The sequence below is a fragment of the Pipistrellus hanaki genome (assembly GCF_964339955.1).
Source record: "Pipistrellus hanaki genome assembly, chromosome: 10".
NCBI classification, from domain to species: domain Eukaryota; kingdom Metazoa; phylum Chordata; class Mammalia; order Chiroptera; family Vespertilionidae; genus Pipistrellus; species Pipistrellus hanaki.
The window spans coordinates 14808713-14835781 of record NC_140512.1 but is presented as its reverse complement, the minus strand read 5'-3'; the positions used below and the strand labels follow the sequence as shown (position 1 = coordinate 14835781).

Here is a 27069-nt window from a genome sequence, read left to right as displayed (position 1 = left end):
CACACCCCCCACTAGGAATATGCCCGCAAACAAGGTACATGCCCTTGACCGGAATCGAACCTGGGACCTTTCAGTCCCCGGACCGACGCTCTACCACTGAGCCAAACCGGTTTCGGCTGATTTTTTGAATCCTTTACTCTGTTGAATCCCTGGAAGTTATTATTTCAGTTATTGTATGCTTTATTTCTGACTGGTCCTTTTTCATGTCTTCGACATTCTCACTAAGATCCTTCAAAGTCTTATTAATCCCTTGATGCTTTCATTAATTCCTTTGAAGATCTCATTAAGATCCTTGAGTAAGCTTAAAACCATTTTTTGAACTCTATCCAGTGGTCTGCTAGCTTCCATTTCTTTCATTTGTAACATGTACCTTTGTCTACACATTTTGGCTGCTTACCTGTGTTTGTTTCTATGTATTAGGTAGAGCTGTTATGTCTCCTGGAATTGGTAGGATGGCCTTGTATAGTAGGTGACCAGTGGCTCAGTCTTCCCAGTCACCTGAGCTAGGCACTCTAGGTGCACCCCAGGTATCAGTTATTTTTAACTGCATCTAATTCTTAATAATTTTGATAGGTAATGTAAATAAAATGCTGCATTAAGAACTATTTTTAAATTATTTATTTTTTAAATATACCTTTATTGTTGAAGTGTTACAGCTATTTCCCATCCCCCTGCCCCCAGGTCTTCACTACCTTATTGCCTGTGTTCATGGGCTATGTATATGAGTTTTTTGGTTTACTCCTCTTGTCCCTCCAACCCCACATCGAGGTATCTCAGTCTGTTCCATGTGTCTATGCTTTGGATCTTATTTTGTTGATCAATACATTTTGTTCATTAAATTCCATAAATGAGATCATGTGGTATTTGTCTTTCTCAGTTTTTCTAGCACTAATACTTGTGTGATATTCAAAACTGAGACTAGAATTATTTCTAGAGCATAGCAAGTGAGGTAGAATTTTGATCTTTGAACCCTAGAGGTCCTAGCTACCTCAATAATTATCAGCTCTATAACAAGTGAAAAGGAGAGGCAGTTGTCAGGCACTGCTGGGAGGTGGGGGTGTGGGAGGGAGCTGAAAGGGAGTCCTTCCATCATACTACCAAAACAAAGTTGTAAGATCCTCCTCTATCCCTTCAGACTGCAGGCAGACATTTTTTGACTTCCTTCTCCACTCAGAAGATCCTTTGATATTTCTCCCTAATAAAGTGAGGCTTGGGAGGGTTAAGAAACACAGTGTAATTATAACCCCAGGGGAAATCCTAGCCAGCCCATATGCCTCTAGGGACAACTCTAATGGTTATCTGAGGTACTATTAATAAAGAATGATATCTGTAGCAAAAACTGAAATATCACCAACATGCTATTTGTTACAGAAATAAAAATTCTGAGACATCCAAGAAGGCCTAACCATCAAAACCACTTTTATACTCTATCTGTAGTATAAAAGGCCTGTGGTCCTAACACCATAACGACCAAAGACTAGCGCGAGTGGGCAGGGCCACGTGATTTTGCACACTGGGCTTCTAGTATTTTTATTTAATTAATTTATTTTTAAAAATATGTTTCATTGATTCTTTTACACAGAGGAAGGGAGAGGGATAGAGTTAGAAATATCGATCAGCTGCCTCCTGCACACCAGCCACCGGGCTGTGCCTGCAACCAAGGTACATGCCCTGACTGGAATCGAACCTGTGACCCCTCAGTCCACAGGCCGACGCTCTATCCACTAAGCCAAACTTGTCAGGTCTAGTATTTTTATATAACTGATGAATTGGAGAATTTATCACATTTTATTTCTAAAATAGACTCTTCTTGGTTTCTTTAAAAAGAACAGATATTTTACTTGTGTAGGACTGAAAATTCATTTTCCCAACTCTTCCTATCTTTTTGCTTGTACATTTGCAGAACTTAATTTTTAGGTTACCATAAAGAAAAGTAAGTAAAATTTTAGAGCTAGCTTTCCTCACTTTACAGATGAAATATCTGAAACCCAGAGAGGCCGTCTGCCCTCCTCCAGGTCACAAATGGGTCTCTGCATCAGAGCCTGAGCCAGGATTAGCATTCAGACTCTCAGCTCCCCTCAGCACTCCCTGAACCATACTATACCCTGTGAATCAGCAGAGAACAATTTGACAACCTGGCAAACTGCGGTTTTAGCTTTAGTTTATACGTACAAGGCTAAACATGATATAAGGATTAACAAGGCAGATAGATAATACAACAAAGATGAATTTGGTTGGTATAAACAATTATCTGAGTTGGTTTATGTTATTAACCTCTATGAAATCCAGCTAAAGGAGTTAATATGGTAAAACAAGCCTAATTTATTTTTTAAAAATACATATTTTATTGATTTGAGAGAGGAAGGTAGAGGGAGAGATAGAAACATCAACGATGAGAGAGGACCATTGATTGGCTGCTCCTACACACCCCCTACTGAGGATAAAGCCCCAAACCCAGGCATGCGCTCTTGACTGGAACTGAACCCAGGACCCTTTAGTCTGAGGTTGATGCTCCATACTGTGAACCAAACCAGATAGGGCAAGCTTAACTTATTTTTTAAAGCATACTCTTGACAGGTATATTTAAATGCTACAAAGAGATGGGGAACTACATTACGAAGAATAAATAATCTTAAAAATGACTTTAGCCTTTTAACAATAAATTATTTATTTTTGTTAATGATAAGAGTATTTTTTAAGTAAATTAAAATAATTTTATGACAATGAATAATAAGCCAGAGCTAGAAATGTTAACATACAGCATTATCTTGAAATTTCAAGGGTGAAAAGTGATTGGAATCTCACCTATGATTTTTGAATAAATCAAGTTTGAATAAAAAATTGTTATCTGGTTCTTTCATATTTCCAATGTAAAAGTCCTCTGACAGAAAAAACTCCACTTTTCTGTATGTATTTAAATGATATTACAGTAAAAGGCAACATTTGGATAGCAGAATGTATCAATAGCTCGTAAATACATGCGTTGTAAATTTAAAAAGAAATTAGCTTTTCCACATGGAAGAAAATCAATGATCAAATAAATCCAACATGATTATGGTGACTGAAGCAAAAAAATTAAGTATGATATTTTCCAGTTGGTTGGCACTACATTAATAAATTTTCAAATATCAAACAATACAACACCAATATCTATCTACTACAACCAACTAGTACAATAAGATTCTTAAAATATAGCTAATTATCAATATTAACATCATAAAAACCTAATTCCCTTATAAAGTCTGCCTTTGTGCTGTGCAAGCTAGTCCAAGCACCATCTTTTTCAGGATTCCCCAGAATTCATAAGTATTTCCGTTAACTCACGTTGAACCCTACAATTCCTCATTGGGTTTTGTGGATCTTCTGAATAGGCCTTCATTTATGGGAATATGTGCACACACTCATCACAATTTTGAAAAGAATGAAAGGCCTTCATACATGTCAGATTTTAGTTTTATCCAGTCATTAATTTTCTGCATAGTTGTTTTTTCTTGACGTAAAATTTTCGCAAGTTTGTTCATTTTTTTCTCATTTCTTTCTATGTACCTCAACCCTTCCAACTGCAATTGATCCAGCTTTTCATTGCGACTTTCATCTAGAGGTATGTTTTCACACATTACAGGATTGAATCTAAAGTAGGTGTCAGGAGGTAACAGACCATCAAGCATTACATGGACTTCTGTTAAAACAAACAGAGACAATAGGGTGGTTAAGAAAAGTTATTCTACAGTGATCCAACATTATCTTTTTAAAAAATTATATTCTTTCAGGAAAATTATAAAGCCTTGCTTATTTCATTATTCCAGCTAATTAACCTTAGTAAAGGAATCCATAATAATAGAGTGGCCAGATTATGATGATCTCTGAACAAAAAATAATCTTGGCCACTCAGTGTATATCCTATATAATAAAAGAGTAATATGCAAATTTTCCCCTCGACCAGGAGTTTCATCAGCAGGCAGGCCAGCCAACTGCCCATGTCCCCACTCTCTGGCCAGACCACACCCATGCAAAAAATTCATGCACCAGGCCTTTAATGCACACACACACTCTGTGTGGACAGATTATTATGTGTTCAGAGATCATAATCTGACCACTCGGTGTAAATATACTATAAAATAAAATTAACTTATCAGAATACTTCATATAATTCTAAATTAAATTAGGATACTTGCTCTAGTATTTTCTTCTCTCTATTTTTGATCATACTGTTAGTCACTGCTAAAATGCCTTTTCAACCTCCATTTTTTTTTTTCCTGGAGTTATCTTTATTGAGGCATAATTTACTCACAATAAAATTCACCAATTTTAAGAAAAAGACAAGTTCTGACACATATACAATGTAACCACAACAATCATGACATAGGACATTTCTATCACTTAAAAAAGTTCCATCATGCTTTTTTATAGTTGGTTCCTCTTACCATTATCTCTTCTAGAATTTCACATAAAATCATAAGGATATAGTCCTTGTATGCCTAGTTTCTTTTACTTAGCAAAATGCTTTTGAAATTCGTCTATGTTGTAGCATATATGAATAATTTCTTTCTTTTTACTGCTGACTACTAGTACCTCATTGTACCATTTAGCATAATTTGTCCTCTCCTGTCTAGTTCTCTTCAGTTTTTAGATATTAGTAATAATTCTCCTATAAATATTTATCCCTAAGTATTTTTAGATCGATGATTCCATTTCTTCCAGGGATGAAATTGCTGGGGAAAAAGTATGTTTTTTGTTTTTTAAAAGAACTACAGCACTGTTTTCCAAATGGATGTACCATTTTGCATTCCAACCATCAATACACAAGAGTTCCCACTACTTCACATCTTTGCCAAAACTTGGGATTGTCAATCTTAATTTTAGCCATTCCAAAGGATGTGTGGTGGTACCTCGTGGCTTTAGTATTTATTTCCCACTGACTAATGATGTTGAGAAGTCTTTCATCTGTGTATCTTCTTCAAGGAATGTCTGTTCAAATATTTAGTTCATTTTTTTTTTTTACTGAATTTTTTTTTCTTCTCTTATAGATAATATATAATTCTCTCTATATTTTGGATGATTACATATTTCTGATAATGGAACAGGTACATGTTTTACTAATATTTATTTCAGTCTGTAGCTTGTCTTTTCATTATTAGAAGTGTCTTTGAAATATCAAAATTTGTAATTTGTTAGTCTTAATTTTTCTTTTTTGATTCATGCTTTTTGTGTTCTATCTAAAAAATCTTCATGTAGGTCAATGCCTTTAAGATTTTTCTATAAGTTTTACAGTTTTAGCTTTTATAATTAGATCTAAGGTTCATTCAAGTTAATTTCTGCATATAGAATGGTCAAGGTTCAATTTTTGGAACATAGTTATCTGGTTGTCCCAGTACCATTTGTTGAAAAGAATATCTTACTCATTGAGTTACCTTTATCAAAAAGCTTTTGAGCTTATTTTTATAGATGAATTTCTGTGTTCTCTTATTACATACCACTGACCTATGCCTATCTTTATGCAAATAACATAGTCTCTTGCTTACTGTATTTGTATAGTTTTGAAATCAAAGAGTATAAGTACTCCAACTTTGTTCTTTTTAAAAACCGTCTTGGCTATTTTACGTCCTGTGCATATCCATATAAATTCTTCATTAACTAGAGCATAAATACATAAAGGCAGCATTTCCTGTTTCTTAAAAATTTCAAATGAGCCCATCATAGGGTTTGCACAAAGTATGTCTTTAAGTATTATGAAACTGACTGATTAAAGTTTCCTTTTCCCTCAGATTGCTTACAGTAAGAGTATTTTATTGACTTGGCAACAAAATTTCATAAATTAGTGAAAAATCCTAACAAAATAGTGAAAAATACAGTATATCAGCTTTTCTTGGGTTATCATTTAATACATGAAAGTCCTCCGTGGGTTATTTAAGATCCTCCCATAGGCTACTGACTTAATAACATGGTAATAGGGAAAAAATGAGATTCAAAAACAAGGAGCTAAGTGGTAACAATTCTTTGTAAAGACTTAGTAACTGACTTCACATAAGACTTAAAAATAAAATAATAAAATAAAGAGATCTAGTAAGTTTTGGGAACAGCAAAAAATGAAAGGGTAGCCAACTACACTATATAAAAGGGACACATTTGAGAGGGGAAGATGAGGAATAGATGTATTCAGAAACTGGGTGTTACAGGGCCTGCAAATTTCAGTGAATAATATTTCTGGATTTGGTATTAGATATGACAGGAAGCCTGGATGGCTTTGAGCAGGGTAAAAAACATAATTTGTGTGTGTGTTTTTTTTTAAATCACTTCAGCTTTTATATGAAGACTAGATTATTGGGGAAGCAAGAGTGAAGAACTTATTCTAATTCCAGCTTGCCTCCACATTATTAAATAATCAAATTCTGTAAGTATTCTAATTCTCTCACTGTTATGTGTATATTTGAACCAACCTGACTCCTTTTCCATTTCGTAACTGGTATAATAGTCTCCAACCAAGCCTTTGTGCTAATCCAGGTTTAAATACTTTTACAACTGTAAGTAGGCAAAAGTAGCGCTAACTTCGAATGGAGAACAGCCTCAATTCCAGGGTCATTTAGAAGAAATGAGGGAGGAGAAATAAAAGCAGAAGACTCTCCCATGTGCTTCCTAAGCCTTTACAATACAGACATAACATACTCTTCTGCAGTTAGCATGAGCATGTTCTACTAAAAGCTGAATTTTAGAAGTTAAAGTGCTCTAAAATAGCAAACAACCAACCTTCTGTATCTGTTGCACTGTTGATAACATTAGACAGTTTGGCTTTCAAGCTTGTGTATGTCATGGTGTTTTTCACATCACTCACAAAACGCCCAGTGCCCAGGGACACTATGCACTCTAGGGGGACGTCTGGCCAAAGACATTTACATTCATGCATTGCTAAGGCGGAAGGGTTGTTCAGAAGCAAACCTCCATCCTGAAAAATATAAGAAAATATAATACACAACTCCTAAAAAGTAAAATTCTATTTGAAAAGAAAAATTATATTTTAAACCAGTGGTCGGCAAAGTCATTTGTCAACAGAGCTAAATATCAACAGTTCGACGACTGAAATTTCTTTTGAGAGACAAAAATTTAAACTTAAACTTCTTCTAACGCCACTTCTTCAAAATAGACTCGACCAGGCCGTGGTATTTTGTGGACGAGCCACACCCAAGGGGCCAAAGAGCCGCATGTGGCTCATGAGCCGCGGTTTGCCGACCATTGTTTTAAACAGTTTGAAATTTAGTCATAGGAAAAGCTGAATTATATAATAAATTCAACAACATATTACTTTAAAACAAAAGGTTTCTTTAACTTGAATTGATTTTATATATCATAGATACAAAGAAGTCATGCAAAAACTCACTGGCCTCCCTGGCCTTATTAAGCTTTAATTTCTTATTATGAAAGTTCTTTGAACTTCTTGGATTGCTTTGCACATTTTGCTCAAAACTACTGAAATGAATTGCATTACTTTTTAAAGATATTATCCTTGTTTAATGGTTAATATAGTTCCTATATAAAACCTAGGAAAAGGATATGGTTCTGCCCAGCTGGTATGGCTCAGCAGTTGAGCACTGGCCTATGAATCATGAGGTCACAGTTAGATTCCTGGTAAGGGCATATGCTGGGGTGTGGGCCTGATTCCCGGTATGGGGGTGTGCTGGAGGCAACTGATCAATGATTCTTCTCTCATCATTTATGTTTCTCTTTCTCTCTCTCTCTCTCTCTCTCTCTCTCTCTCTCTCTTTTCTCTTTTCTCTCTTCTCTCTCTCTCTCTGTCTCTCTGTCTCTGTCTCCGTCTCCGTCTCTGTCTCTCCCCTCCTCTCTGAAATGAAAATTTAAAAAAAAGAATTATGGTTCTCCTAAACAATTAAAGCTAATTCTTCTTTCCCAAGTCAAATATAACGAAATTAATTCAACAAATTTAAGCTGAAATTTTGTTAATAGTATAATTTCAAGATATCACCATTCATTATAATGCAGACATAACCTAACAAAGCAGGCAAGTTTTGTATTTCTAAGCATTTATCTATTATCAATTATTATTTTAAAGAATTCAAAAGGAAAGAGGGTAAAAAATGCTGATAGAGTACTATAAAAATGTAGTAGAGAATGTAGTACAAATCTCTCTCTGTAACTTTTACCTATTAATTTTAGATTTTGGATTTTGAAGTTTCACAGAATTGGTCATTTTCTACAATGTAGCCATTTGTGAATTATTTGCAGTTTTCTGAATGAGCCACATTCTCTGGCCTTCATGCCTTTGCACATGTTGTCATCTTAAAACACTCTTTCCCTGGCCTCTTCCTTTGCTCAACCAACCCCCACTTATTCTTGAAAATATATATGAACATGGTCCAAGATCCATTTATTCTATTAAGAACCTAACGGAAATAATACTAACATACTGAACAGAAAACAATTTATTCCTATTGAAAGGTAAGACATTACTGAATTCTATAGTAGTACTATTGATATATTGAAAAAGAAATTTGAAACGTCTTACTCAATAGGAAGAGAAATATAACCTTAAATTGTCATTCAGTAACATAACACACATTTTAAATGAAGGTGCTGTTGTCAATGGGAGCGTGGCTGGTCTCCCCCCGATGCTGGTGGAAGCTGGAGTAGCATTTCCAGAGGCCCAGGGGAGTGTGGGATACGTACAGGGAGCTTTGGCCTGATCACAGGATTTCAGTTCTCTCCAGGACGAGCTGCCCTCAGTGTTCTCTATCTGGTTTGTCTCTGGCACCAGAGTTTCCCAGCACCAGATACCTTTGATCATCCACACATTCTCATTGTTTCAGAGATATAAGCATGTCTATATATAAATTATTTGATTATTTTTACACCTAAAACTAATATAATATTTTATGTCAATGATAACTGAAACAAAAGTTCTTTTTAAAAAATCACCAAAATTGTCAAACAGATTGGATTCTGCATTTCCAGAAACTGTGCTCATTTGTAATTTTTATCACATTTAGAAAGCCAATCAGATGTACTACTTCATTTTTCTCAACAATAAAACTATCATAATTGGCTATGTGAATCACTTTAGATGAAAATCTGAAAAAAAAATCTTTCCTAAAATATGCTCTTCAAGCCAGGCAGCTTGTTAAAGAAAAACCATCAACAAATAAAATAGCTTCTACTGCACATCTTCTGTTACATGCAGACATACCAAAGAAAGTCTCCTTGGTTAATTCCTCTGTAAGGTCAATGACATTTAATAAGTGCTAATTCTTTTTAATCATGTAAAGGTTTACAAGATAGGCCATAGACTCAACTTACCTGATGAAGATCACTTCCCAATGCATACTCTGCAAAGTAGCCTGGGGCAGCAGACGAAGCTCTAATGGCCTCCCACATTTTGTACTGACAGCCTCCCAAATAGTGAGAGTTGACTCCAGGAAAATGACCATAGTTTCTGAACACAAAAGCTTTTGGTATCACCCCTCTGTTTACTATGGTACTTACTGCAGCTACCTAGTAAATTAAAAAGTGAACAATATCCACTGTAAGCAGCAATATTTGGGATTTGTAAAAATTAAACATTATTTAGTAGTATGAAAGAAAAAATAAATAAGCAAGAGAGAGCATTAGAGGGAGATGTATTTGATTTTTCATGGTTATAGCTGTTATCCAAAAATAAATACAAACTGCATGGAATTCCTAGGTGCAGAAATCCTACTCCTTAATCAAGTAAGTATTATCAAAGAACATAGAACTTAAGCAAAACTCAGATCACTGTGTTTCAAACAAAATCAAAAGAGAAGCCATGCTGAGACTTATTCTAGTAACAACTACATTTTGAAAATTGGGATTTCATTTGTATATAATATATATCTAAGATACATATATAATTTCTTTTAAAAATCTAGGAGAGAAAATTACACAATTTTTCTTAAGTCACTAGATTTGATTAACCCTTATGATAAGTCTTCCTTATCTTTAGTCTCGGTTTTTCATGTTCTTAAATTTTGGTTGTACTTTTACTATATACAGATAAGGGCTAATGATCACATCCCACATCTTCATAGAATAACTCAATATATAAGGAACAATATACTCCTTAAAAAGAGGTTCCTAAGGAATTTTTCCTTTAATAAAGGGCCATCAGCGTTAAAGTGTTTTCACCAACCTTCAATTCCAGTAAGGTGTCATATACTCAAAACTTACCTTAGGGCATGTGGGGTCTCTTGCTGTTTCAATCATTAGTGAAGAACCCATTTTTTCCCTTTATTAAAGGAGAAGAAATAAATTATATCAAAATTATTTATCTCCTAACATCAGGGAATACATGTTAGCAATGACTATTTGCCTATGGCTTTAACAAAGCACTATAAAGGAACCAAATTAAAAAGTATATGAATCTTCTCTAGGAGGCTTAGCATCTAATTAATGTACATAAATAATATGTGGTTAGTATTTATTTATTTACTAATTTATTACTCAAATTACAAGTATCTACCATAGTATCTGAGAAAGATGCACGGAGGTGTAGCTTGAAAAGGACACCAAAACATGGCAAGGTAACACATTCAAAGTCAGGGCCTAAGAGGGGAAAGGCACAGAGGCAGAACAATCTGTTTTCAGAGTCCTCCTGACAGAATAAAGCTGCTGTGTTGAGATAAGACTGCAGAAATGGGTAAGCTAGTTACAGACTAGTCCAAAAACCAGATCAGGACATTAAGACTTTACACTTGTATGAGCAACACAGTCAATGTCACCCCACAAAAAACGTTTATTAAGTCATCTGAGTTGACATTTGAATTACTGCAACATTACAGAAATTGTGCTTTGGGCAGCAATTTTTACAAATCTATTATAGGGGAATTTTATTTCAGTGCAGATTTTTTCCTGACTTAAAAATTATGTTTTCCCCTTGTATTGAATATAAAAACTATGTTTTTTATCAACCTGCCTCCATAAGACAAATGCATTTTTCTAATTATATTTTTTTCAAATGATAATCCTATTTTTCAACTATTATGTTAGTAAATTCACCTAACATTAGTATTTACAAATTAATATGTACATATTACCTAGATAATTAAAAATTTTTTTTTAAATAATTATAACTTACTTAAGAATATTTTCCCATGTTTGACTATCATAAAATGCATGGCTCCAACTCATTTTGACTGTCCCAACAATGACATTTTGTGAAAACACATCTGTTCCTAATTTTCGATAAAGTTCTTCACATTCATCCAGAGGCATATGAAAGAATCCCAACATGAATGCTAATATAGCACCTGAAAGAAAAAATCTTTTGTTTTTGTCAGTGTTGATGATATAATACTTTAAAATATTCTGAATCACAGACCTGGTTAAAACTTTGCCTTTGATACTTTCAAACTGTGTCAGCTGGGACAAACTACTTAATCTATTTTTTTTTTTTTTCATCTAAAAAATAAGGGTAATTACAACAACTAACATTTATAAAGTTCTTATATTGGGATAACAAATGTAAAGGGCTTTATTTACTAAGCCTCAATAAGGATACATAAATGGCAACCGATGATGATGATAATTTAAAAATATATAAAAATGTGTTATTTTACATTACATTAAATAATACGTATAAATTCAGGGGTCTTCAAACAGTCTGATCCGGCCCGCCAGGTTTTTTGGGCGGTGAGCGCAGCCGAGGTGTTACAGTAGGAATTAGTAGTTCATATAGTCCGGCCCTCCAGCTCTCTGAGGGACCGTGATCTGGCCCCCACTTTAAAAAGTTTGAGGACCCCTGACGTATATAATTAAGATATTGTGGCAGAGCATATCCTCTCTAACCTTAATAAATCCCTTAGTTTTGGTCGCAGAATACAGTACATTTGACAATTTACCAATTCATTAAAAAATTGCTTCTTCAGATTGGTCCATCTCTGGAATGTCCTTTTAAATAGCAGATTTCATATCCTAGCTGCAATTGGTAGGACACACTGCCACCTAGTGTACATAATTGGTCTAATTCTGAACTAACAAGAAACTGGATGAAGGTTTAGGCCAGGGGATAGGGAGAGGGTGGAACAAAGCAAAGAAAGAGAAAAAAACAACCCAGCAAAGTATTATCATAATGTATTTTAAATATTTTATGTGTTATTATAGTAAAAGACTTAGTCTAATAAAAGGTAAGATAGCATGCATTGTATGGTGTAACTATATAATAGAAACTGCTATTTTTCAATTTGTGAAAAAGTTATAATAATGTAAGAAATAATTTGGCAAAACATTAAGTTCCTTTCCTTTTAAGCAAAACTACTATGAAGATGAGCAGATATTTAAATAACTGAATTTTATCGAACTGGTAAGTACATTACCGATGAATTAAGTATACGTTTATCAACTTTTGAAAAATTATGGAACAAAATTTCTACATTAGAATACACAAAATGGAAAAAAGTATAAGCACGGTATTATAAATTAAGTTCAACATAAACTAGAAAACAATGGAAAAGATATATTGTGCATGTTATTTCATAACCCGATATTCTATACCATGAGTAAATCTCTACGACTTAAAATTCTCTTTCATGAGCACCCACCTACGAAGAATAGTGCCTCACAGAGGGACACCTCTCACAAATAATACAATCTTTTCCATCTTTAGTATTCTACTGGTTCAAGTACAACTTAAGTACCTACTTTCCTTATATTTCATCATTGAAGGTGATTAGACCATAAGGCAATAATTCATAATTCATAACTGGTCAATGTGACTTTTTAAAAAATGTTAGACAATGCATTCCAAACTATTCTCTTAATGTTAATTTATTTCCAATAAATACTTTAAAAATTAATTGTTAGAAATTAATTATTAAAAAAGAATTATTCATCAAAACATGAAATTAATATCCATTATTTCAAATAATTATATTGAATATAAGTGCTTGATGTTCATTTTCTTAATGCACTGCTGGGATGTAGCACCCCCATAATGATAAATTACCTGTGCTTACACCACAGATGTAATCAAACAGCTGGTGAACTGGCTTCTGAGTAAGTTCAACTAATTTTCTCAGTGTCTGAAGAGTAACCAAACCCCTATAGAAAAAAATAAAGACAAAAATGAGAATTCATGTTTCAAGGAAAGCTAAGTTATTGAACAAAATAATCCTAAAAATGACATTTCTAACTTATATGCTACATGAAAATTAGTAATATAATTTAGCATCAGTAAAAGTTTTTAAGGTCACTTTTCTTTTTTTAAAAAATATATATTTTATTGATTTTTTTTACAGAGAGGAAGAGAGAGGGATAGATATCTAGTTAGAAACATCGATGAGAGAGAAACATCGATCAGCCACCTCCTGCACACCCCCCACTGAGGATGTGCCCACAACCAAGGTACATGCCCTTGACCGGAATCGAACCCGGGACCTTTCAGTCCACAGGCCGACGCTCTATCCACTGAGCCAAACCGGTTCCGGCTAAGGTCACTTTTTAATATCTGATATCATTTCCTTATTTTTTAAAAAAATCCTCACCCGATGATATGCTTTTACTGACTTTGCAAGAGGAAGAAGGAGAGAAAAAAACATTGATGTGAGAGAGAAACATTGACTGGCTGCCTCCCATATATGCTTGGACCAGGGATTGAACCCGCAACCTAGGGCATGTGACCTGACCAGGAATCAAACCCACCACCATTTGGTGTTCGGGAGGATGCACCGACCAACTGAGTCACACTGGCCAGGGCTGAATATCCAATATCTAAGTAATGGTACAAAGCCTGTGCAATAGCTGCACTTCTTTAAATTTATACTGGTATCTAGACTACAAAGATAGTATGCCAATGTAAGGTTTTTTTAAAAAACAATACCCAACTGTGGAAAATACTTAATGCCTCCACTCACCAGTTTTGGGAGGCCATATATTGGTTCCTTCTCTCACCAATGTAGCTGGTCACCTTTGCTTCTATATGGCTTTGTCTTATATATTTTGTCTTATTTTTTAAGCTTTTATTCATTTTTTAAAACTTAACAGTATTAGGACAGTGCTCTACATTAAGGATGTATTAATTTATCTGCCGACTTTATTCATTTCTGGATTCTTGCCAAAGGTGGCAAATAGCTTCATAATGAATATGAAAGATTAAATAGTCTAGGAAGTGTAGGTGAATTCAGAGTGAGTGAGTGCAGCAAGTGAACAATTATTTTATTTTTAAAAATGTATTCTTCAATTATAGTTGACATAACATTATGTTAGTGTCCGATGTATGACACAGTGATTAGATATTTATATAACTTACAAAGTGCTCACCATGATAAATTTAACCTACCTGACACCATACAGTTATTACAATATTCTTTCCTATATTTCCTATGCTGTACTTTACATCCCCATCATTATTCTGTAACTACCAATTTTATTTCTGAATCCTTTTACCTTTTCACCCATTCCCCCAACCACCTCCCACCCAGCAAGCATCAGTTTGTTTTGTGTGTTCATTGTGTTTTTCAGATTCCACATATAAGTGAAATCATATAATAATTGTCTTTGTCTGATTTATTTCACTTAGCACAATGTTCTCTAGAACTAGAATGTGGATAATTCTTAATACTAGGAGAATATACAGAAATAATTAAACATAATAATCCCAACACAAGGTGTGAGATAGAGAAGTCCTGGAACACAATGGTAGCCAGACATCACAAAATAAAATTTGGAGTGCCAAATTATGTTTTGATACTGTGAAAAGGAAGTCACCAGAAAATATTGTAAGATTCAAGTAAAAAACGTTGATTTTTTTTAAATTACAAAAAGTAATGTGGATTTGAAGAGTATTAAGAGTACATAAGATGGCTTACAAGAGAGAAACATTATGAATTCAAAGTGAGATATGAAGAATTAAAGATAATGCTAAAGAAAAATATTTAACAATGTGACCTCCATTACTTACAAAAATGAAATAAAACATACATATATATCATAGAAAAGTACTAAAAGAAATAAAAATATTAAAAATAATCTTGAAATTCTGAGCTATGATTTGTTTATATATTTTTCTCCCAAGTTTAACTTATGCAAGTATGAGGAGAAACTATTATAAAATGCTATATTTAGCCCAGTGGTGTGGCTGAGTGACTAAGCATCAATCTATGAACCAGGCAGGAGGTCACAGTTCCATTCTCGGTCAAGGTATATGCCCAGGTGCAGGCTAGATCCTCAATGTGGGCATGCAGGAGGCAGCTGATCAATGATTCTCTCTCATCATTGATGTTTATATTTCTCTCGTTCTCTCTGAAATCAATAAAAATATTATTTAAAAAATTATTTATAACCATTACTTTACCAAATGACTAGCTGACATATGGGTAAGACAAAAATAAGACATTATAAAATACTGCCAAGATTTTAAGAGAATCTTGGTTGATAAACTGTCCTAAACTACCCAATATGTCTGAAAAGACCAAACTAAAATATAAGCAGCAGGTTAAATTAAAGAAATTCAGATATGTTAAAGAAGCTTTGAGATTGACAAAAGAAATTTTAAAAAATGATTTCATGTTTTATTTTAAAAATTTGATTTTGTAATGATATACCAAAACAGTTTTTAAAAATTCCTATGACTGAATTGGAACTATAGTTTTTTAGTGTTATTTTTTGGTTGATACTCAAATGAGGAATTTTTTTCCCACTGAATTTCAGAGAGTAGAAGTGGGGGAGAGAGGGAAACATCAATGTGAGAGGACACATCGACTAGTTGCTTTCCACACCTCACTCCAATAGGGCCAGGGATTGAACTTGCAACGAAGGTGCATGTCCTTGAACAGGAACTGAACCCCCATCCTTCAATGCACAGGCCAACACTCTAACCAGAGAGAAACACAAGACAGGTTGGAGCTGTAATTTTTAAAAATCAATTTTCTATTCGTACCTTGTTCCTCCACCATCAATTGTGAGAATTCGGATTCCTCTTCCTTTCACTGGATCCACATAGCCAATTAAAGCCAAAATTTCCCTAACTGCAGCCTGAAGAGTTTCATCCTTAATTTGTCGTAATCGTAATAAATACGGAATAATTTTCTCCTGAATTGAGAAAAAAAAGACTTTTTTGTTACATTTATCAAATCAAATGTGAAAATGTATTATTATTTTTAACTAACATGTGTAGATCTCCACAATCAAGGAGCAAGTGTTTATTATTTTCTAAGTAATCTTAAATGATACATTAGTGTTTGACTTTTTAATGTCAATTACTAGCTAGAATATATTTGTTCTAACATCTAGGTAAAAAATTAACCTATATCCAAATATATCTTTTAAAAAGTGGAATGCTTAAGAATTAGAGAAAATGTAATATGCTTAATACAAATTTATAAATTATTAATGTTACAATAAAAGGTTATTATAAATTTTATACAATATTTTGTCTAAATTCCCAAAGCTAAGATGAAACTGCTTCACAGTAATTATTAAACTTGCCATTAAAGAAAAAAATATCTTGCCGAAACCGGTTTGGCTCAGTGGTAGAGCGTCGGTCTGAGGACTGAAAGGTCCCAGGTTCGATTCCGGTCAAGGGCATGTACCTTGGCTGCAGGCACATCCCCGGTAGGGGGTGTGCAAGAGGTGACTGGTCGATGTTTCTCACCAACGTTTCTAGCTCTCTCTCTCTCTCTCCCTTCCTCTCTGTAAAAAATCAATAAAATATATTAAAAAGAAAAAAGAAAAAAATATCTTGTGAACACTGTACATGGGATACAAGGGTACCTCACAATGAAGTATATAAATAAAATTAAGGTAGAAGACAAAAGCTAACCATTATAATTAAGAAATTAGTTTAAACTGAGAATTCAAGATTCTAAGCATTCAACGTCATACTGTTGATCAGAGGCAAGAGATTAAATCCTAGAATGCTATGCTGAGTTTCCCAAAGACCCTCTAGGTTCTGTGCACTGAAGTATCTTACCTGGTCAATAGCGGGTCGAATGGTCGCCCGGGCTTTTACATACTATATATACAAATTTCGTGCACTGGTAGGATCTCTAGTGGCTGCCGGCTGGGACCTCCCTCCCTTCCCCTGGCTGGCCCTGCTCCCTGGTTGAACTCAAGGACAAATCTCGGTCGAGGGGACAATTTTCATACTATGCTTATTATATAGGATATAGATATATGTATATTGTATATACATACATCAGTAAATATATTGAAGTATTTATACCTATTACATAGAAAGAGATTCCCCAAATCAGTAAAAAAAAAGCCATCCAATCCAATGGAAAAATGAACAAGACTTGGAATATGCACTTCACAAAGGAAGTATAAAAATGACCAATAAACACTGATAAAGGTGCTCAACTTCACTGTTACCAGAGGAATACAAATTAAAGCCACAATTTAATATCACTACACATCAAACAAAATGGCTTAAATAAAAAAGATAAATAATACAAAGTGCTGGAGAGGAAGGAGACCAACCAGAAGGTTCATACAATTCTGGTGAAAAGCATAAATTGGTATAAATACTTTGCAAAACCACCTGGCAGTATCTACTAAAGATGAAAACAGGCCTACGTTATGACCAGGAATATACTTTTGGGTATATACCCAAAAGAAATGAAGACATATGTTTTCCAAAAAACACATCACAGAAGCAAAATTCCTAAATATTCCCAAATTGAAACTATCCAAATGTTCATCAGCAGTAAAACTAATAAATACATTGTACAATATTCACAATTAGGCCACCATAAATACGGCACACACACACAAAAATAAAACTTATATAAATGTCTTTTAATAAACAACTAGAGGTCTAGTGCACGAAATTTGTGCATGGGAGCGAGGGGAGGGGTGTCCCTCAGCCCAGCCTGCACCCTCTCCAATCGAGGGATGTCTGACTGCCTGTTTAGGCCCGATCCCTGGGCAGTCGGACATCCCTCTCACAATCCAGGACTGCTGGCTCCCAAATGCTCGCCTGCCTGCCTTCCTGATTGCCCCTAACCACTTCTGCCTGCCAGCCTGATCACCCCCTAACCACTCCCATGCCAGCCTGTTTGCCCCCAACTTCCCATGCCTGGTCACCCCTAACTACCCTCCCCTGCAGGGTTGATCACCTCCAACTGCCCTCCCTTGCAGGCCTGGTCCCTCTCAACTGGCCTCCCTTGCAGGCTTGGTGCCTCCCAACTGACCTCCCCTGCTAGCCATCATATGGTGACCATCTTGAGTCTACATGGGGGCAGGATCTTTGACCACATGGGGGCAGCCATCTTGTGTGTTGGAGTGATGGTCAATCTGCATATTACTCTTATTAGATAGGATCCTAACATTTTTAAAAAGCTCAATTCTTGTTAATAATTACAATTTAGTTGGGAAAGTTCACATGAAAGTGTACATGCTAACAAGTCTTAAGCAATTTATCAAATTCAGTAAAATGCTTATTTAGGGAAAAAAGCTTTCTTTAGACTACTTACATTTTCATTTATAACTGGTCTGAATATACATTCCTATATCACATTTCTCCTGGATATTGAAGGGTCCTTAGTTATGCAAAATAAGAATCTTCAAAACCTCAATTACCAAGATTATTCATAATTGACTAAAACAGAAAACTACTCTGAAATCCATCAATAGTACAATGAAGAAATAAATTATGATACATTCAAACCATGAAATATAAAAACAAAAAAGAATGAATGATATACAACTACCCATACAATATGAATGATTTCTACCAAAATGCTGAATGAAAGAAACCAGTCACAGTATTTCATATATTGGGTCGGCAGCTAAGTAATTGCGGGTTTCACACATATATGGCTTCAGTTGAATTTTTAGGTTTGCAGACGTAGTACAAATGTAAAACACATTTTGTTATTTGATAGTTGGCTATTCAGCTGTTAATCAGTAAAAAAAGTTTTTTGATCTGTTTTGTAGTTTTCGTTTGGCGTTCATTGAAAAATGGAAAATCAAAAGGAACATTTTCGTCATATTTTGCTTTTTTATTTCCGCAAAGGGAAAACGCATCGCAAGCTCATAAAAAGTTATGTGCTGTTTATGGTGACGAAGCCTTAAAAGAACGGCAGTGTCAAAATTGGTTTGCCAAATTTCGTTCTGGTGATTTTTCACTCAAAGATGAAAAACGCTCTGGTCGTCCAGTTGAAGTTGATGACGCCCTAATCAAAGCAATAATCAATTCAGACTGTCACAGTACAACACGTGAGATTGCAGAGAAGCTTCATGTATCACATACATGCATTGAAAATCACTTAAAACAACTTGGCTATGTTCAAAAACTCGATACATGGGTTCCTCACGAACTGAAAGAATCACAGTTAACGCAACGCATTAGCAGCTGCGATTTGCTAAAGAAACGTAATGAAAATGATCCATTTTTAAAACGACTGATAACTGGCGATGAAAAATGGGTTGTTTACAACAATATCAAGCGGAAAAGATCGTGGAGCAGGCCAGGTGAACCAACTCAAACAACATCAAAAGCTGATATTCATCAAAAGAAGGTTTTGTTATCAGTTTGGTGGGATTACAAAGGAATTGTCTACTTTGAACTCTTACCACCCAACCGAACGATCAATTCTGATGTCTACATTGAACAACTAACGAAATTAAACAATGCAGTTGAAGAAAAGCGGCCCGAATTGACAAATCGAAAAGGTGTTGTATTCCATCATGACAATGCAAGGCCACACACATCTTTGGTCACTGGGCAAAAATTAATGGAGCTTGGTTGGGATGTTTTGCCACATCCACCATATAGTCCTGACCTTGCACCATCTGATTACTTTTTGTTTCGATCTTTACAAAACTCCTTGAATGGTAAAAATTTCAATAATGATGATGATGTCAAATCGTACCTGATTCAGTTTTTTGCTAATAAAAACCAGAAGTTTTTTGAACGTGGGATTATGATGCTGCCTGAAAGATGGCAAAAGGTCATTGATCAAAATGGGCAATACATTACAGAATAAAGTTATTTAGTTCCATGAAAAAATTGTCTTTGATTTTCTTTAAAAAATCCGCAATTACTTAGCTGCCGACCCAATAATATACAACTATTATCAATACATACAAAAATCAGGTAAAACTAACCTGTGATTACTTTTGGGGGGGAGAATGTTGATTTGGAACAGGATGTATTCAGTTTGTGAAAATTCAGCAAATTTTATACTCACAATTTACTTCAATAAAATGTTTTTAAAGAGTTCTGTTTTAGGTCTCTGCTTTCAGTATGTCACTTAAATGTTAAATGGACTGAGATGCATATCTATCTATATTTAGAAAATTTATCTTTTAGGTAAGAGATTAAATCTATGTGAAAGATAATCCCAAATTTTATGAACATGAATTATCTATAATAACAAAAGCATAATATGCTAATTAGATCAGACGTCCTTCCAGACAAAGCCACAGTGGCAGGGGCCAAGGCCGTGTGTGCGTGCACACGCATGTGTATGTCAAGCCTCTTGCACAAATTTCATGCATTGGGTCTCTAAGGGCAATATAAAACTACATTACTCAAAAACTTAGATTAACATACAATTTTCTGAATGGCAAGTTAAAATGGAAGATAAATCTGAATGGCAAGTTAAAGATAAGCACTACAGAACTCCAATGAAATGTCAACACCATCTACTCATTATGTTTTCAAATTGTTCAATATTACAAATTATCCTAGTAGTGCAGATGTACAGAGACTCAACTCAGACAAATCATTCATATTGTACAGTATTTCTCCGAAAACAGACTATGTAAATGGGTATAAATTCTCTTGACTATTTTATATTTGACAAAACTGAGGCAAAGAAAAGCTAACACACTGAGATTTATCTTCCATTTTAAAATGTTTAATTTCTAAGTACAGATATCAGTACTAATAGCATCATTTATATAAAAGGGAACATTTAGGATATCATAGAATAAATGGGGCAATTACTGGATATTACAGATCAAATGTATGATAAAAAAAAAACAAAAAAACACATTTAAATAAAAACATGAAAGTATTGCCGCCTCCATTTTAGAAGGTTTATTCGTATTCTTATTTCAAAACAAAAACAAGAGTAAATAAATTAAAATTACCTTGACAGCCACTCCTTTTCCTTCGGGAAATTCTAGAAGATGAAAAGTCAGTTCTTCAATCCTATTAATGCAGAGTTTCGGGTCAGTTGTTCTTCTTAATGCCTGAACTAATGCCCGGGTTCTGTTATCAATACTCACTCTTGCAATAATCTACAGAGACATATTTAAATATATGTGATTATAAAACTGTTATAGTAATACTATCAAATGGTTAAAGTTTCTAAGGTCTCATTAGAAATAAAACATCAATTTGACAAAAATTAAAACTTAAAACCACCATGAATAACAACTTGCCTTTTCTCTCTGAAGAATTAAATTCCTTCTCTCCTCTGCTTTTTTATCACTGTCAGCCTGCCCACCTTTGGTGGCTTCTTCCTGTTCTTCTGACTGACCCTTTGAATCATATTTGAACTTCGGGACAAGTCCACCAATATAACCACCTACTAAAGCTTGTACACCTTCAGTGGGATATGAAAGAAAATTAGCAATAGTTTTTTTAGAAGAAACTGGAAGGACCTCAGGTGTCCCACTGGGCTCGTCCACAGTAGACGAAGAGGATTCTGGGCCTCGCTTCTTGTCAGTCAGCACATCAAGAGTTGCAGGCATGGATTTCCCTTCTTCACCCTTTTTATATTCAAGTTTTGACTTGTCCTGGAAATGTTTGGTTTCCTTTTTTTGAGACATTTTCTCGTAACGTTTGAAGTATGAATTAATATGATTGGATAAAAAGTAGAATGTCTCTTCAAATTTTGTGGTTATATTTGTGTAAGGTAAAGGGCTTTCTTTACCAATTTCTTTATCTTTATCTATAACGTCACTTTGCTTTCCTAGAGCAGAACTCTTTTCTGATTTGTCACTATAGTTTTTCAGAGATTTGATGGTTTGTTTAATGTTTTTCTGTTTTAACCAGCCACCATCTGATACTTTTCTTAGTATTTCAGAACTTGGTTTAAATTGAGCTAAACGTGAGATCATTTCATTCTGATTTCCAAAAACAGCCTTTGAAACAGAGTTCAAAGTACTTTTAATACGGGACATACGAATGCTCACTTTTGTAAGTCCTTTGGGAGCAGAAGTGCTAAGTTTCAAAATCCCATGTAACCCATTGTTGCTTGGAGCGTACCAGTGCTTACTGCAAGAATGCCCTTCACTTTTGGTCCATTTACATCTTATTTTGCTTGTATGAAAACCTCTTTGTAGACTGATGTGGCTTATCTTCCAGTAATGTTTAGGTGAGCACAAGAAATGTAGTTGCTTGCTTTTCTGCTTCCCATAAAGACTTCGCGCGTTACTAAGGAGGTAAATATATACATCTATAGTCAAATGAATAGACATAACTTAAAAATCACTTATTTTCTATCTGTTATGACTGTCACTTCAGTCCTGAATGCTTCATTTAAGAAATGCCATAATTCATGGTCTTACCTGAAATGGCAAGAAAACAAAAATTAGTATTCTCAAGAGATAACCGAAATTGGGTATAAGAAAAATACATTGCTACATGAACTAAACTCAGCAACGTGTTTAAAAAAAAAAAAAAAGAGAGAGAATATATTTCCATTATGACTGATACAGATTTTACTTTTTAGCTAATAGGAAAGAATTCATCTTTCAGTACAGAAGCCAATGAAAAAAGTAAGTTAGTAGGATGTTTCATGAGCCCTAATTTAGAGAAGCTATCCAATGATAAGTTTCAGAAGCCAATGAAAAAAGTAAGTTAGTAGGATGTTTCATGAGCCCTAATTTAGAGAAGCTATCCAATGATAAGTTTTTATTTTACTTATTTATTATATATATTTTTTATTATTATTGATTTCAAAGAGGAAGGGAGAGGAAGAGAGAGAATCACTGATCAGCTGCCTCTTGCACTCGACATCCAGCCTGCAACTTGGGCATGAGCTCTGACTGGGAATTGAATCGTGACCTCCTGATTGAGAGGCTGAGCCATCCCAGCCCGGCTTTATTTTTTTTGTTAATCCTCACCCAAGGATATTTTTCTATTGATTTTTAGGGAGAGTGGAAGAGAAAGGAAAGAAAGAGAAACATCAATGTGAGAGAAACACATTGATTGGTTGCCTCCTGCACAAGCCCTGACCTGGTGCCCAGATAGGAGGAATCTGCAACCGAGATAAGTGTTTTTTACCGGAATAAAACCCAGGACCCTTTGGTCCACAGGCCGATGTTCTATCCACTGAGCCAAACAGGATAGAGTCAAAGATAAGTTTTTCTACTACACTTAATTGAATATGCAAATTTAGATACATACAATGCTGTTTTTCTCATTGTTAAAGTCTTGACAAACTTATGTAATGCTACATTCTTTGAAGACAAGAGGCAGGTCTTATAATTCATTCATCGAAAATCACTTATAGAATATTTAATCTATACAAGTTGCTAGATGCTGAGACCACAAAGACAAATAGAATACTAAGGAGCTTCAGTATAGAGCTATCTAGTATTAAGTGCTTATTAAATTAAAGAAGTCAGACTAGAAGAAGCTATATGGAACATCTAACAGCTCAGGGGTTCCCAACCACAATATAAAAAGAACACATACAAAAAATAAATTTAAAAATATAATAAACACATATAAAAAAAAATAAACACACACACACACACACACACACACACACACACACGTGCGCACACGATTCTGAAGAATTAGCACCAGTTTATTTATTGTTATGAACCGAGGAACAAGATCAAAAGAGAACAGAAGGACTCTTACTTTTTATTTTTGTAATGTCTGAATTTTTTACGAGTCAGAATTTTTTACAATGAGCCAGGTGTTACTTTTCTTATTTAAAAAAATCAAACAATTTAAAGCACTTTAATGTGAATGCAAGACACGAGGTGAGAGTAAATATCCAGATAAGTCTGAAAAAAATATGCTAAAAACTGGGCAAAGTTACAAAGAAACTCATCATGTGATAAAGATGAGAAGGAAAAGAGAGAATTCTAATTAATGGGGGGAAAATAAACACAAGCTAACACAAAAAAGCATTTAAAAAAGCATACACAAAATGAGCAAAAACTGCAAGTAGTGCAATTTCGCTCCAGAATCCGAAGAGAATAACAGAGAGAGGTAGAAGACGATGCTATTACAAAGACAGTTTGGAACAGATCATGAAAGGTCTTATAAATCTTGCCAAAGAGACTGAAAATCAAACTGTCAAAGTATTTTAAACTAAGGGATCACATTAAAAGATGATTCCAGGAGATCTGTGCCGGAATGGAATAATGAGACAAAACCAAGAAAGACAGAAACCAAGAACTTACTGTGACAATTTCATGATCATAATATTTTTATGTACCTCATTAGAAATTACAATTATCAAGCAAAAAAATTACTAAATATAGAGAGCTATTAACAAAACCAACAAACTTAATTTAACTTCTCCCAAATCACAAAGCCAGTAAATGTAGATAAGAGTTTTGGAGTAAATTCAGCAGGGAAAGAAGTTTGCAAAAATATACAGAGAACAATGTAGAGTGAGAGGTACCATCATCAACTTAGAGAAGAGCAGGGAAGATTAGACTATTTTTTTTTAATCAGTTTACCAATGAGTCTTAATGAAGACATTAGTGCCACACTGTTTTTAAATTTAAAATACTGTGTGTGGAGGATGTTCGTCTCATTTTTTTTCTTCTTTTTATACTACCTATTGAGAGAGTAGTATAAATACAATGGAGGTATAAATATAATGAAGAAATGTGGGAATTTCTAGGTGGAGGCTTTGCTGAGGATGGAAAGAATGAATTTATAGGGACTTCACGTAGTTATTGCAATAATGGAGGCATAAAGTTACAAGGATTTGAATTAAGATAATAGTACTATAAGGGAGTAGAAGGCTACTCTGAGCCACACTTTAAAAGTGGGGAACAACACAGGTCATAGAAGAATGGGATAAGGAGAGGGAGGTTTCAAGACAACTTAAGGATTTTTTTTTTATCAGAGACAAGGAGAATGTCATTTGTAAATATGAGGTAACTGGGAAGGGGTCCAATTAAATATGTATTTACAATGGGACATTCAAGTATAGGTGTATTATAGGAACATAGCCTGTGGATATGTTTGGAGTTATCAGAACAGTGGCAGCTGAAATCACGTTGGATTTACCAAATAAAGGATTACAGTAATAACTCATGAGCATTAAGGGAATCACAGAACCTGAAAACAAAAACAAAAACAAAAAAACACACACACACAAAACCCTTCCTTGAAAAGTGCTTATTTGCATATATACTAGTACACTACATTTTCCATACAATTCAGGATATTCATGGACTTACTAATATATTCCTTTGGTTTCAAATGTTAAAACTCTGGTTTTACATTTAACTCAGAGTTTTACATTTAACTCAGAGTTTTACATTAAAACTCTGGGCAATGAATACAACAGCAAAGTCTAAAAAGAGGTGGACAATGAACAAAATGTTAAGAAATGGGAGCGATGAGAACCAAGACATGAGGGGCCAACAGCTCTAACTCTGACGTTTTCATAAACATATGACCCACAAGGGAGACAATATGTACCTCAGCACAATTCCTTTGTCATTACCGAGCCAAAAAAACAACTCAAGGTACAACTGGTACTTTTAACTTTGCATGTTCCTGGAAGTAACTGGATGAAACTGACCCTTTCATTCAACATCACGCGTTAAAAGGATATCGCTTTCAGGATTTTCATTTAGATCTCATATAGAAATGGAAAACATTAAGAAAAAATTTGATTAACAAACATTATGATGGAGGGGGGTCCATGGGGGGGAAAACACACAAAGGGGACATCTGTAATACTTTCAACAATAAAGGTAAACTTAAAAAATATTCTCAAATAAAAATTATGGAGTCAGAACATGTTCTTATATTGAAAGTACAACTAACTTGCACGAACAAAATAACCTACAATGAATGGGCTTGAAACAACTGCCTCATAAGAGGCATACGCTCTCAGCTCACAGTTTAATATACTTTAAACGTGTATATTTTAAATCCTTAACATTTCACTGTTTTAAACGGCATTTCCTCGATACACAGAAAACAAGTGCCGTCACTTCTGAAATCACAACCATCGAGGCCTGTTCCTGGAAGTAACAACACGGTACTTTAAATAGGATTACATGGCAGTCCCTGATGCCAAACCTCTCAGCTGTTCCTGGGAGTCACCACTTTTCTCTGACACCATCATTGCAGGATTAGACACCGAAACCAGGCTCCTCCCAGCATGATGATAGAAATGACAATGACGGGAAGCAATGCAACGTGGTGATTCACACATTTCCACCTTTTAATAAGCACACACCTGAGCCCGCTGAAAGCAGCCGTAATAGCTAGGGACGTGGGTGGCGTTAAAAAGCAGCCGATGATACATTAACACCGTCCCAGAAAAGGGAGTCTCGGTAGCTAGCCTAGGAAAACCGTTTTTGACAAGTCATCGGCAAACTGCTGGACGACCCCACCGCCCGGGACAAGCCGAACAAGCCTCTGGCTAACTAGGCCGGGAGTCCTGGGGGTGGGACAGGAAGCGCGGGGCCGGCCCAGAGGAACCAAAACAACGCGCACGCCTGGGGGCGGGCGAGGCCGAAGGGCGCCGCGCCGCCAACAGCCTCCGCACCCGCGAGCGCCCGCCGGTGGCCGGTGGCCGGTGGCCTTCCGGGACCTCGGTCCTGACTGGAGCCTCCAGCAAGCTAGGAGTCTCCCCGCCCTCCCCCTGGAAACGCCCTTCGGAGAGAAAGAGAGAGGGGAGGCCGGAAGGGCCAGACAGACCAGCGCCCAGGGCTCCCAGGCTCCCAGCTCCCTAAGCTCACCGCCCCGCCTCGGCCCCCCAGCGCCCACTGACCCGAATGACGGCCGCAACGACGGCGGCGGCAGCGGCGGCGACGCGCCACCTCCCGGCTCGGACGTTCACCCCAGGGGCGGCTCGCATCAGCTGAGCTTCCAACACAAACCTGAGAGCAGCAGCCGCCGCCGCCGGGCTCCACCCCTGCCCTCTCCCGCCCCGCCCCGGC

General features: G+C 35.5%; 1 protein-coding gene across 3 annotated transcripts; it reads right to left on the bottom strand.

Annotated features, from left to right (window-relative positions):
* Positions 1-2643: 2643 nt before the first annotated feature.
* PNPLA8 (patatin like domain 8, phospholipase A2) lies at positions 2644-27069 on the bottom strand. Of its 3 annotated transcripts, none has more exons than XM_084897766.1 (10): positions 26901-27069; positions 21352-22482; positions 21058-21207; positions 15896-16047; positions 12965-13059; positions 11099-11270; positions 10192-10249; positions 9304-9498; positions 6745-6940; positions 2644-3679 (listed from the first exon to the last, which is right to left on the bottom strand). In XM_084897766.1, exons 2-10 carry the CDS (start codon positions 22390-22392, stop codon positions 3405-3407), a joined length of 2334 nt encoding a protein of 777 aa, XP_084753892.1. In that variant the 5' UTR covers positions 22393-22482; positions 26901-27069; the 3' UTR covers positions 2644-3404. The 3 variants fall into 3 exon arrangements, with proteins under 3 accessions (XP_084753892.1, XP_084753893.1, XP_084753894.1); XM_084897767.1 differs by having other exon boundaries at positions 21352-22348; positions 26901-27058; XM_084897768.1 differs by lacking the exon at positions 26901-27069 and adding an exon at positions 26364-26688 and having other exon boundaries at positions 21352-22348.

Excerpts from the sequence above, each read along its gene's own strand:
- PNPLA8 (XM_084897766.1), bottom strand. The coding sequence starts at position 22,392 with ATGTCTATTCATTTGACTATAGATGTATATATTTACCTCCTTAGTAAC. Across the intron at positions 21,208-21,351 it reads TAATTCTTCAGAGAGAAAAG|ATTATTGCAAGAGTGAGTAT; the intron begins GCAAGTTGTTAT and ends ATGTCTCTGTAG. Across the intron at positions 11,271-12,964 it reads CATCTGTGGTGTAAGCACAG|GTGCTATATTAGCATTCATG; the intron begins GTAATTTATCAT and ends TTTTTCTTTCAG.